The 12,500-nt window shown below is 40.7% G+C and overlaps 2 protein-coding genes across 5 annotated transcripts in view; both read left to right on the top strand.

Annotated features, from left to right (window-relative positions):
- Window positions 1–12,500, top strand: part of LOC116057126 (deoxyribonuclease-2-beta-like) — a 240,191-nt gene that overhangs the window by 148,623 nt on the left and 79,068 nt on the right. The window lies entirely within an intron of this gene.
- Window positions 1,093–12,500, top strand: part of il7r (interleukin 7 receptor) — a 16,963-nt gene continuing 5,555 nt past the window's right edge. Inside the window, exons 1-5 of the mRNA XM_031309522.2 lie at window positions 1,093–1,288; window positions 3,977–4,109; window positions 6,758–6,912; window positions 9,657–9,808; window positions 11,185–11,338. Of these exons, the coding sequence (XP_031165382.1) occupies window positions 1,192–1,288; window positions 3,977–4,109; window positions 6,758–6,912; window positions 9,657–9,808; window positions 11,185–11,338 (691 nt within the window). The 5' untranslated portion in view covers window positions 1,093–1,191. The remainder of the gene's footprint in view (window positions 1,289–3,976; window positions 4,110–6,757; window positions 6,913–9,656; window positions 9,809–11,184; window positions 11,339–12,500) is intronic.

Raw genomic sequence — 12,500 nt, forward strand, 5'->3', positions numbered from 1 at the left:
GCAGCAGCCGTGGGTTCGACTCTGACCTGCGGCCCTTTGCTGCATGTCATTCCCCCCTCTCTCTCCCCTTTCATGTCTAAGCTGTCCTATAGAAATAAAGGCCTAAAATGCCCAAAAAATAATCTAAAAAAAAAGAAAGGAACATGTATTAAAAGTTTAATTCCTGGATTTTATCAATCAAAGATTAAAGGTTGATTTCCCTAGTCTCTACAGAGCAGCAGCTGCTGTGGTCTTTGGTGACAGCGTCACGGTAAAAATAGAGATTTTTCTGTCCAGGAGAACAAGCTCTGAGCGTCATGTGACGACGACAGTTAAGTTTAGACACCAAAACCAGCAGTTAAGATTAGAGAAAAGATTGAGGTTAGGATTACAACACTCCCTGGACACAAACACGCAACATTTCCTGTGTTAAAGTCTTACGCTCTTGGCTGCTTTTTGGAACCGAAACGCTGCCAGCTTTTTTCTTTTACTACAAAGCGCCCTTGTCAACTTTTTCTTGTCAAAAAAGACAGCAAGTGTGATCATGGCCTAAGGCTACATGTACATTGCTACATTTTGGTTTTTAAGACCCAATCAGGAGGAGAAACGTTGCCGTCAGTGTCGGCGTTGCCAAAGGTCTCCGGTAGCGGCCGTTGAGACGGCAACACAACCCCGCAGATTCCAAACCAAAACGGGTCAGAAGTGTTTCCAAATGTCTCCGGTTTAGGGGCTCGGAAACACCAGAGCAGGGGGAATGAGAGGGGGAAACGCCAGAGCAGGGGGAATGAGAGGGGGAAACGCCAGAGCAGGGGGAATGAGAGGGGGAAACGTCAGAGCAGGGGGAATGAGAGGGGGAAACGTCAGAGCAGGGGGAATGAGAGGGGGAAACGTCAGAGCAGGGGGAATGAGAGGGGGAAACGTAGCAGAAGATATTCCTTTTTAAACCAAAACGTATCAATATAAATAGTGAGTGTAGGGTTAATAGTTGATCTTGTCAGCTGTGTGCTGAGCAGAGATGTTTTCTGATTTTACATCCTCTGAGCAGAGGAGTAAAAAAAAAAAACCCACAGCACCTTCCTCAGAACAACGGCCACTCCTTCTTCCTCTCTCTCTCTCTGTCTGCCGGCTGACAAGAAAACCCTCAGCTGCAGAGAAGCAGCTTTCACACTGCAGCTCTGCAGCTCTGCAGCTGTAAGGACGTACGCCGACAACATGCTGCTGTCCAGCTGCTGGGTGGCTGCGCTGCTGCTGCTGCTGCTTCTGCCGGCTGACACTCAGGCTCAGAGCGGAGACGGAGACACCGACACAGGTGAGAACATTTGGGTTTGGTTCAACATCAGTTCAGTGTCCACACACATTTTTAACAGTATTCAGATCCTTAACTTCAGTAAAAGTACTAATACCACACTGTAAAAAATACTCTGTGTCACTGTGTCCCTCCTTTCTGTCTTTCCTTCTGTCTCTCCTTACTTGCTTTCTTTCCTTCTTTCTGTCTTTCTTTCTGTGTCTCCTCCCATTGTAGTGTGTGCAAAGGATCAACCAGTCGTGTGTTTAATAGTCTAATCATCTCAGCTGGACTTGTAGTCGTTATATTGTTGGCTAGTTTACTTTAGAATCAAACATCAGATTTTATAAACTACATGTGTTTTGTGTGCAGAAATGTGTAAAGTAACTAGTAACTAAAGCTGTAACAAAAAGTAACAGTAATAAAAGTACAATATTTCTCTCTGAAATGTAGCGGAGTAGAAGTAGAAAGTGGCATGAGAAGAAAAGACTCAAGTAAAGTACAAGTACCTCAACATTTGGACTGAAGTACAGTACTGGAGTAAATGTACTTAGTTACATTCCAGCGCTGCATTTTAGGGGAAGACCCTGCAGGTTAACAGATGTCAGCATGAAACTTCCCCAGCTGATCAGGAGACGCTACAGGCAGACACATCACTTTTAATTTGAAGTTTTTGCTCCATTGTGCTTCCATACCATATCTTCTTTCAGACTAGTGTGAAAACTATCATCCAAAATACACATTTAGGTGTTTTATTCACCAAAAGGTAGCGTTAGATAATGCCTCATTTGCATATTTAAACTCTGGCTTGAAGAAAAGGTTAAAAGGTCATTCTCTGGAAAATATGTGAGCTTAACTTCATGACGAGCCGTCAGATTGTTGAGATATTTGTGGTTTGAAGTGAAACTTCAGAAGCTGAAGTCAAACTAAACTCATAGCAGTGGTTTTAGTAAAGACAGACTCTGTGGAAGTTCTGGCTTTAAGGGGAACTCCTGCTTACTGTGCTTACCAATGCTGTGTGATGTGAGCGTAGGTTCGAAGACTTCAAGTTTGACCGTCCTATCAAACACAACGGTCCCAAGTTTTAAACACATTGTGGGCCCTATTTTAACGATCTAAGGTCACGGCGTGAAGCGCCTGGTGCAGGTGTGTTTAGGGCGTGTCCAAATCCACTTTTGCTAGTTTGACGGTGGAAAAAAGGGTCAGAGCGCCGGGGTCATGGTTCTAAAGGGTTGTACTTAGTGTCTTCATTAATCAGAGGTGTGTTTTGGGCGTAACATGCAATCAACCAATCAGAGATCATCTCCCATTCCCTTTAAAAGCCAGGCGCGTTTGGACCTTGGAGCATTGCTGTTATGATGGAGGATTTGCACCGTAATATTTTTATTTGTAATCTTCTGCATGTGTGTGTGTGTGCTGCTGTGCGTCCCTGTGTGTGTAACAAGCGCACGCTGTGTACGAGCCTAGGAGCATTTTACTAATGCTCTGTTAAAATAACAATGAAATGCTGCGTTATTGACTTTAGACCAGGTTTTTGTTGGTCAATGGCGCGATCACTTCCCGCTGCCTCAAGATAGCAATACTCCCAGAATGCACCTGAACACACCTCCCTGTAAGACCAGCACGCCCAGAATGCACCTGAACACACCTCCCTGTAAGACCAGCACGCCCAGAATGCACCTGAACACACCTCCCTGTAAGACCAGCACGCCCAGAATGCACCTGAACACACCTCCCTGTAAGACCAGCACCCAGAATGCACCTGAACACACCTCCCTGTAGACCAGCACGCCCGATGCACTGAAACACCTCCCTGTAAGACCAGCACACCCAGAATGCACCTGAACACACCTCCCTGTAAGACCAGCACACCCAGAATGCACCTGAACACACCTCCCTGTAAGACCAGCACACCCATGGGCCACAGATGGCTGCAGGTGCATTTACTATTTAAACAACGTGGGCGCTGGACGGGAAACTGACAACTGGGTCGGTCTTAAACTAACAGAGACAGTTGGGTCAGGCTTTGTGCTGCGCTGCGCCGGGTGCAGTATAGGACCCTGCAGGTCTTTTCACACGGGGCAGTTTTTGCGATTTTTTTGGCACGGCAGTATATTTTTTCGAACCGTTGTTTTTGTCGTGAGTAGTTTGACACAGAACTGGAATATTACTGTGTGAATACTTTTGAGATCTCCACTTTAGAGCAAAATTGAAATTTTAAGCATATCAAACACTTCTGCATTTTGGTGATTTTTTTCTGCAACAATTTGTGCCTTTTCTGCATCAGGTTATGGTGATTAGGTTATTAAATTATTAATATAAAGGAAATTCTAAAAGTTTTTTTGGGGGGGTTGCACCTGCCAGTTTTGATTCCCCCCTGTAAATTAAGCTTATGCATACATCTAGGCCAGCACTCCAGATTGATAGTTTATTGCCAGACAATGGATGTTTCAGGCAGCGCCCTTCCTCATGCACTGAATGTCTTGCATGGCTTTGCTTTTGTGTCTTCACGTTCTTTTCAAAAACCTTTCTTTTTTATGTTTAAAAGTGACTTTTGGAGGTTTGTTTATATTTATTTATTTACCTGTTTTACACTTTTGCAGATGACTGCATCCAATTCCGTTGCCCATGTACAATGACAATGAAGATGATTTCTTTCTGGCTGTGTGACAGTGTTGTAGGAGTGTAATTAATGAGAGTGTTTCCTGTCAGAGCCCAAAATCCTCTGCAGCTCTGACATCCTGATAAAAGGCAGCAGTCTGAGCTGTCGACTGCTCGGAGGCAGGAACAACAACGAGGACGACGAAGACGCCGAGGGCGACCGCATCATGAACATGACAGTTTGGTAAAACCTTTTTGTCAGTATAGATGTTTAGGGACAGACGTTCTAAAGGTACACTGTGTAGTGTTTTAAGTATTTTATTAGCTAAAATCAATGTCTTCATTCATAAATATGTCCTCATTGGTGTAAAATGACCTCTGCCAATGATCTAACTTATTCATTTCAATTTCAATTCAATTCAATTCAATTCAATTCAATTCAATTTCATTAATAGTATCAAATCATAACAAGAGTTATCTCAGGACACTTTACAGATAGAGTAGGTCTAGACCACACTCAATAATTTACAAAGACCCAACAATTCCAGTAATTCCCCCAAGAGCAAGCATTTAGTGTGACAGTGGTGAGGAAGAACTTCTTTTAAGATGGAACCTGGGACAGACCCAGGCTCTTAGTAGGCGGTGTCTGACGGTGCTGGTTGGGGGTGTGATGAACCGTGGCAATAATAGTCACAATAAAGATAATGGAACTATGACTAGAAATAGTAGTAGCACTGCAGAGCGTAGCAGGGTGTAGCAGGGAGTGCAGCAGGACCATGGCGACAGCTGCAACCATGATTTTGGTGCCACCCTAATCTAAGGAAACATGCTGGACGAAAAAAAAACATAAGGACTCCGGGGAATAAGCTCCCCAGAGCTCGTAAGTGAAGAATTTCTTATCTGTATTTACATTGGATGGGTAAGTCCAAGGAGGCTTCCATGTCATTCCGCCATTTTGAAAAACTATAATGGCTGAGAGGGACATAGAGCACTAGCCTACTTGTGTAGTTAATCCTCAACGTGTTTTCGTCCAGAGCCAGCGTCACGTGACTGAAACCAGCTGAAACGGAGGAGATCAGTGAGAGGCGCTTGTCACTGCCCTTTAGTTCATAATGGAGGATCATACTTATGATGCCGAGCCACAGGCGAAGGAATCCTCGTTGCCAAAAAGCAACAATTGGAAGACATGTTGTCATAGCTTCTTGGTACATAACGGCTACTGTAGTTGCAACACACATTTGCAAAAGCGAGGCGCTAGAGAACACTATTCGTTTGAATGCAAACTACAATTTCACTAACCTGACTCTGCCAGATGGATTTGCTCGGCATATCCATCTGGGAACTTTCCGTTGGAGAACTTTTGGGAAGGGGCGAAAATCCTGGTTAGCTGATTGGAAAAACCATCTATCTATCACCACCTATGTAGGTGATAGACGGGCCAAATCAACCAATCAGATCAATGATATGTCAAACTCTTGCCGAAACCAGTCGGGAGAAGAGCAAAAACATCTTTTCCTCCGAGAAAAGCCTCCAGTGCCGTTTTTTGCTCTTCTTTCAATGAAGGAATACTTTCTAATTCAGATCAAACTTGCGCGATAGCTACGCTCATCTCATCCGTGGAAGCCGCCACGTTGTTTAGACTAACAGTCGCTTCTCGTTGCGTCACACCTAAACCCGCCTCAAAACTAACGCTGATTGGTCGGTCGTTTGGCGAACAGCTCCAAATTTTCTCTGTCTCAAGATACCAGACTGATATGCGAGTGGAAAACTGGAGCTCGCCAGATCAGGACGGTCTCACGAGGCTACAATTTCACCGCTAGATGGGAGAAATTCCTACACAGTGTACCTTTAAGGACATATGTTTTTGTTTCAACATATTATAAGAAAGTTTCAGCATCAAACATTTTATTTCCTGCAGTCTAAGAAAACACTTCTTACCTGTATTTTCTCCCATAATTAAAAAACAGAAATTATGTGTGTAGCTACAGTTAAACTACAGAACATTTACTGTTAGGAAAATACAATGCTGCTCAGTTAACTTCTGAAAATGTTGAAAAAAACTTAACAAATGTTAAATAAAGCGACAAAAACATAGGGGTAAAAACAACGTGGACTTTATTTCCCAAAGCCAATCACATTTTTTGAGGTGGAAAATGTAATATTTTTTCTAAATATTGGGGAGGGGACATATCCCCCAGCCTGGATGCCAGCCGAACTTAGCCCCGACCACAACATTTGAGGTCGTAAGTTGGGTCTGGACTTGATCCGTTGTGGAGCAACTATGCTCGAACCAGAGCTGTTTGGACCAATCACATTGTCAGGGGGCGGGCTTTATACGATGATGGACAGATGATCAACAGTAATCAACCACGTCACCAAAGAGTGCTTGGATTGAATTCGTTTACAACGAAGATGGGTGGCGCTGGAGAATTGAGATGTGTAGATTCCTCCATCGCGTCTGTTATAGAAGATATCGACAGCGCGTTCATTTTAAAAGAGGAACAGAGAACCGCGATCACGTATGTATACACATTGCCACACCCGTCCGCACGACACAGAAACTGCCGCCTCTGTCTTTGCTCTGTCGAAGCCTGCCTTTGACTTGCAGCTTCTGTGACGTCTGTCTCCGTTGCTCTGATTGGTTGTAGGTCTATCCGTTGCTCTGATTGGTTGTAGGTCTATCCGTTGCTCTGATTGGTTGTAGGTCTATCTAATTGAGTGCAGAGGCATTTTCTTTTCCTGGTTCGGTTGAAACATGCCCCATAATCACAGCCCAGTGGAGCAGTATCAGACTCATATTCTGACTATGAATCTGAGTATAACCATGTCAGATTCCTCTGCATCCCCCCCAAAATCTACGCTTATTGCAATGGTGGACTCTTGTGTTCTCAGCTACTCGAACTACTATGAGAATAGGATCAAGTGTTTGAGTGTTGGAGGAGACGTGGTGAACTCCAGAGAGCTGACTCCGGTTGTTCCTGTGAATGTGACCGTCCACCTGCAGAGAGGAGGAACCGTTACCACCACCGTCAACCTGGGGAAGATCGGTAAGTGGTCCTGCAGCTTTGGCTTCACTCATGTTACACTGTTTAACAAAAAAAGAGGTTTACTCACTCGGCAGTCAAAGTTATTTTATTTTAGTTTTGGTTTATTTAGAACATGCACATTTCAGCACAGTCAAGAAAACCACAAACAAAATCTTCAGCAATCATATATTTCCAAATGAGAGAAAGCAAACATTACTTAAGAGGAACTTACGTATTGGATTGGTCATATAACTGTTGATTTTCAACCCTCTCCCAACTCTTAAAATATGGACGCATGGGCAGTGGCTCTCAGCGTCAGATACCGACGCAGTAATCGCCCTTCAGCGTCTGTCTGGAACGCAGCGGGCAGAGCAGCAGCTTGACCGCGGCGCTGTAAGATGACGTAGTGTTAAGAGCGACAGAGGTAGAGAGTAGATTGGTTGGGGGGCAAATGGGTCAAACAACACAGGACTTTACCCCAGGAGACCGGGGTTCATGTCCCGTTCTTGCCCCGCGTGTCACTGAAATGTTGATTTTATAATGCCATCCACCATCTTTTCCTAAACCCAACTGTCCCGGTCTTGTGTCGCATATCAGTTTAACCTCCTGTTGTCCTCGGGTCAAATTTGACCCATATTCAAAATGTTTCTATATCAGAAATTTGGGTTTCTATCAACCAATTTGTCAAAAACTAACGTGGATGGTTCCATACAACCGTTACTCTTCACAAGTAAAATAAAAGAACTTTCATTGATTTTGGCTGTTTTATTCAATTTTGTAGCATTTGGAGAAAAAAAATGATAAAAGAATGTTGAAAAGAGTGACAAAAATGTCAGAAATAGCTTCAAAAACGTGGAGGAAAAACAACAAAAAAATGTCAAAAAAGCACAGGGAAAATGTGACAAAAACATGGTAAGAAGTGACAAAAATATGTATAAAAAAGCGACAGAAGTATCGAAAAAGACAACCACAATGTTGAAAAAAAAAAGTAAATTTTGACCAAGAAAAACAACACAAAGGGTTAACGTACGTCCCGACCCAGAGCCTCAAAAGTGACGCCAAGAGTCTCCACCAAGCGCGTTTAGATATATTATATATTATTATTATATATATTAGATTTAGACGCTAAAGGAGACTTTTAGCGTCAATAACAAACGGCAAAGATACCTGACCATGCGTCTGTATTTTACACAATGGGAGTGAGAATGTGTTGTGAGTTTTTATTTTGTAGATAATTTGTGCAGTTCTGAAGTCAAGAAGATCTTTACGTTTGAGTGCTTTTAATATTATAAAAAATATATGAAAGGAGGACTTTAACAGCTGCAATATATGTGTTCATTGACGTATGTGTATGATTGATTGTGTGTGTGTGTGTGTGTGTGTGTGTGTGGTTACGTGTGTGTGTGTGTTTGTGTGTGAATGTGTGTGTGTATGTGTATATGTATGTATATATGTGTGTATGTATGTATAGTAGATATATAGGCTATATATCATAAGATCATTGTGAATAAGATATAAATATGTGTTAAATTCATTCATTCATTCATGTGGATTAGTTGGTGTTCTATATGTGGTTTTATTTACAATTATCATGGCTGTATTTTGGAGGGAAAATATTGGTTCTGTGTTTGTTTCCTCACACTTCCAAACATTATGTAATGTATGGCAGTATGAAGGAACATTGTAGTCATCCAGAGATGAAAAACACCCAAAATAATTGAAGTTTAAAATAAATAGAAGCAGCAGAAGTGCAGTTTGGAAACATAAATTACATATAACATAATCCTAACTGCAGTCTAGAGCTACAACGATTAGACTAATCGATTACATTCAGTCATGAATCTGACGTAGACTTTTCTGAGGAACTTTTTCAAGAACGCATTTTAGAATTTAAATAAATTGTTAAAAAACACACAAAATTTTACCCAAAATGTCTTCAGGATTTTTCAGTACAAAACTTTGCTGACACAGAAAATAAGTTTGACATTTTTACTAATAAGACGGTTGTGTTTTGTTTCACACAGTGTGTAAAAAAAAGCACATCAGCGTATGCACTTTTATCATAAGCTTTTACATAAGCTACACTGTTTTTTGGGGGCATTTCTGCCTTTATTCGATAGGAAAGCTGAGATATGAAAGGGGAGAGAGAGGAGGGAGACATGCAGGAAAACCATCACAGGTCGGATTCTAACCCTGGACCTTCTGCGTTGAGGAATAAACCTCTGCATACGTGCACCCGCTCTACCAACTGAGCTAACCGGCCACAGAAGCTGCGCAGTTTTGATGTGGACACCACTTTTATGAAAATGTTTTATTCCTGTTTTATCAAATCTGTTGTTACCTTTTCTGTTATCTGCTGGCCGGGTCACTTTCTGTCAAACAGAAAAATCGCCTCAAGGCTTTGTCAAGGTGTGCAGCAAAATTGCTGGAACACCGTTGAACAATCTTCATGACCTGTATCAGGACAGGTCCTTAAAGAAAGCCAAGTCCATCTCGGCCGATCCGAGCCTTCCCCTGGAGTGTGAAATTATGTTGCTACCATCAGGGTGCGGATACAATCATTCGCAATGTAGAACAAATAGGTTGAAAAAGTCATTTATTCCAGCTGCCATTTGCATTGTGAATGACTTTCTTAAAATGTCTCTTGTAATTTATTTTGTTGTTTTTTGGTGTGCTTGCTGTCTATGTAGCCTACTGCTGGCTATAAACCAAATTGCCCTTCGGAGATAATAAGGATACCTTGAAACTTTGTTGTGTCCCTGCAGTTAAACCGAGAAGTCCTCAGGTGAAGAACGTCACTTTCAACAAGGAGGAGAACCAGGCCGTGATCCGTGTTCAGACTCCGTACATCAGAGATTACCTGAGACTAGACAACCAACTCTTCCAGCTGCACATCTGGAACGGAGGCAGCACAATCGTAACTCACTCTAATTTCTGTTGCTTCTGTTATTATTTCCACTTTTAAAGTCCCGTAAACATCCATCTCAGATATTTAATTTTTTAATTTGTAATACACATATAAATTAAGTTTTTCCAAATGAAATTAACCAATTGATTAACACAAATGTTTAAAGTCGGATGTGTTTAATAATCTGAGTGCTTTCAAAACAAAGGATCTCATCAATGCAACTTACATTTTAGACAAGTTAACTTCAAGTTTTGTCTCTGTTTTCCTGTTTTTAAATGAATAAAATATAAAAAATACCCTTAAAAGGTGAATTTGTGAAAATGTCCTTTAGGGCTGTTGGAAAGTCGAATATAATTTGAAAAGTAAAAAAATCAATACTATTCGAATGCTGAAATTACTATTCAAATGTGACTTTTTTAGAAATAGGTTGGCTAACGTTAGCTAATCTCCCTCTTCTCATGTCACGTCTGATGAACAATAACTAGCGGGAGTGAGAAACACAAGGCATTGTGAGCTAACGTTACGTATAACATCAGTACAGGGGGGGCTGCAGCTGGAAATCAGAAGGACGGGAAATAGTTTTAACATTACTTTAAAATCGACATCCAAAGTGCTTATGTTAGCAATAGTAAGCTCGTTCTGGTTTCGTAACTGCGGCGCAAATTATAGAAGCTAAAGTTAATGTTAGCTAACCTACAGCTGTCAGAGTTAGCTTCTACTTCATATATTACCTTCTAACAGCTGTATTCTCAGTCACGTGACAATCAACAAGAATCAGGTTGCTAAAAAATCACTAAAATAGTAGTGGCAGCACCATTTGGCTTAGTTATCAATGCCATCGTGCCATCAATTAGCATCGTGGCTAACACTATTGTTACTTAGTTTATGACACATCGTTTCAGCTGTGCTTTCTAACATGATGTCATTGTGCTAACCGAGCACCATTAGCCTTTACAACAGAGCCGCTTCACTACACTTGTTGATAACGTTTCATTCCAGAGTTCTCTGATGATTTGTGTTTGTCGCTGGAATATAATGTAAAGAGAGAGCGGCGTGCCAGAAATACAATGCACCATGACGTAGTCTCCTTCAGGGCCAGGCTGATGGTAGAAGTCCCTCTAGTGGACAAAATGTGTAACAACATCCACATACTTATAGTGGCATTGACAATGCATAAGCCTGAGTAGCGTAGTACATATTTATAACAGGCTGCATTTGAGCATTAAATATTAGAATATTATTTGAATATTTAAAAAATAACAAATTCAATTGTAATGGTATTATAGAGGAAGACAGCTCTAATGTACTTAGACCTCAGAGGGTTTTAATAAAAGATGTTCAGCGCTGATTGAATTGTTGAAAATGTTTTTCCTGTTTGACTTCAGATTCAGAACATCTCATCAGACACTCTGGTGATCGACATGGACTTCCTCAAAAAACAAACTAAGTATCAGGTCAAAGTGCGAGCGCTGCCGGTGAGCAGTCTGCAGGGAACCTGGAGCGACTGGAGTCAAACGACCACATTCTTCACTCCCCCGGGTGAGATGAGTCACGGTTTTCCGTTCATTGTAAGATTTAGGTGCAGCACCCGAGCCTTTTTAGGGCAGCACCCGAGCCAAATGAATGTAACTAAAAGACTTTAGCTTTAGCTTTAGCTTTACGTTTTGTCTTTAAGCTTTTTGAGTGTTATTTATGTATTATCTGCTTTAGCTTTTCCAAAAGTTTTAGACACAGATATGGTGAAAATAACCAAAATTATATAATAATAATGTATATTATATATATTATATAATATATATATATTATTACTGTATATTTGTTTTTATTATATATGTTAAAAGTCTTGATAATATATGTTGTTTTTATATGTTGTTTGTATATCTGGAGTGGTAACAAAAATAATTTCTTATTATATATATATATATATATATATATATATATAAATGTATACAATAATGATATAAACTACCACAAAGAGACATAAACCAACTACAAAGAGATGCCAAATGACCACAGAGACCCAAAACAACCCCAAAGAAAACACAAAAACCCACAAAGAGACACACAATGTATGGGGAAATTGAATTTTTTTAAATTGAAAAATGTCACATTTTCTTGAGGAAGGATGCCTAAACCCCCTGACAAATAAGTGTACCTAAGTCTTCCACAAAGCTAGGGAAAATAGTGCAAGTCTGCCCGTACACCAGAGGTGGAAAGAGTACAACAATACTCGACCTAACGTAAGTAAAAGTACTATTACTTGGATGAACTTTTAATTAAGTACAAGTTAAATTAGCAGTATAAAGTACAAGTAAAAAGTAGGTAATTTAAAAGTTACTTAGTTAAGGAACACTTTACCTTCACAAATTAAAGTGCAATGACAAAATAAAACACGTGGACAGAAGAAACTGACAACATGTAAGGATGAATAATGTGTCATTTTTCATTTGAGTTCAACTTCAGCAGAATTTAACGTGTTTTGCTTTAAGTTTGGTGTCTGACTTTTTCGTCTCCATCCTAGTTGTGATTTTAGCGCCCATCAGTCGCTGCAGTAGTTTTGATTTTTGGTTAGTGTGAGATTTTTCCCCTTGCATTTTTCTTTACTCAGTAACGGATGTGATTTAAAATGTAGAAAAGTACACAAGTAAACACGAGTAACTGTATTTTGTTACTTTCCACCTCTGCTGAACACTTTCTACTT

Source organism: Sander lucioperca, chromosome 14 (assembly GCF_008315115.2).
Source record: "Sander lucioperca isolate FBNREF2018 chromosome 14, SLUC_FBN_1.2, whole genome shotgun sequence".
In the NCBI taxonomy this organism is placed as follows: domain Eukaryota; kingdom Metazoa; phylum Chordata; class Actinopteri; order Perciformes; family Percidae; genus Sander; species Sander lucioperca.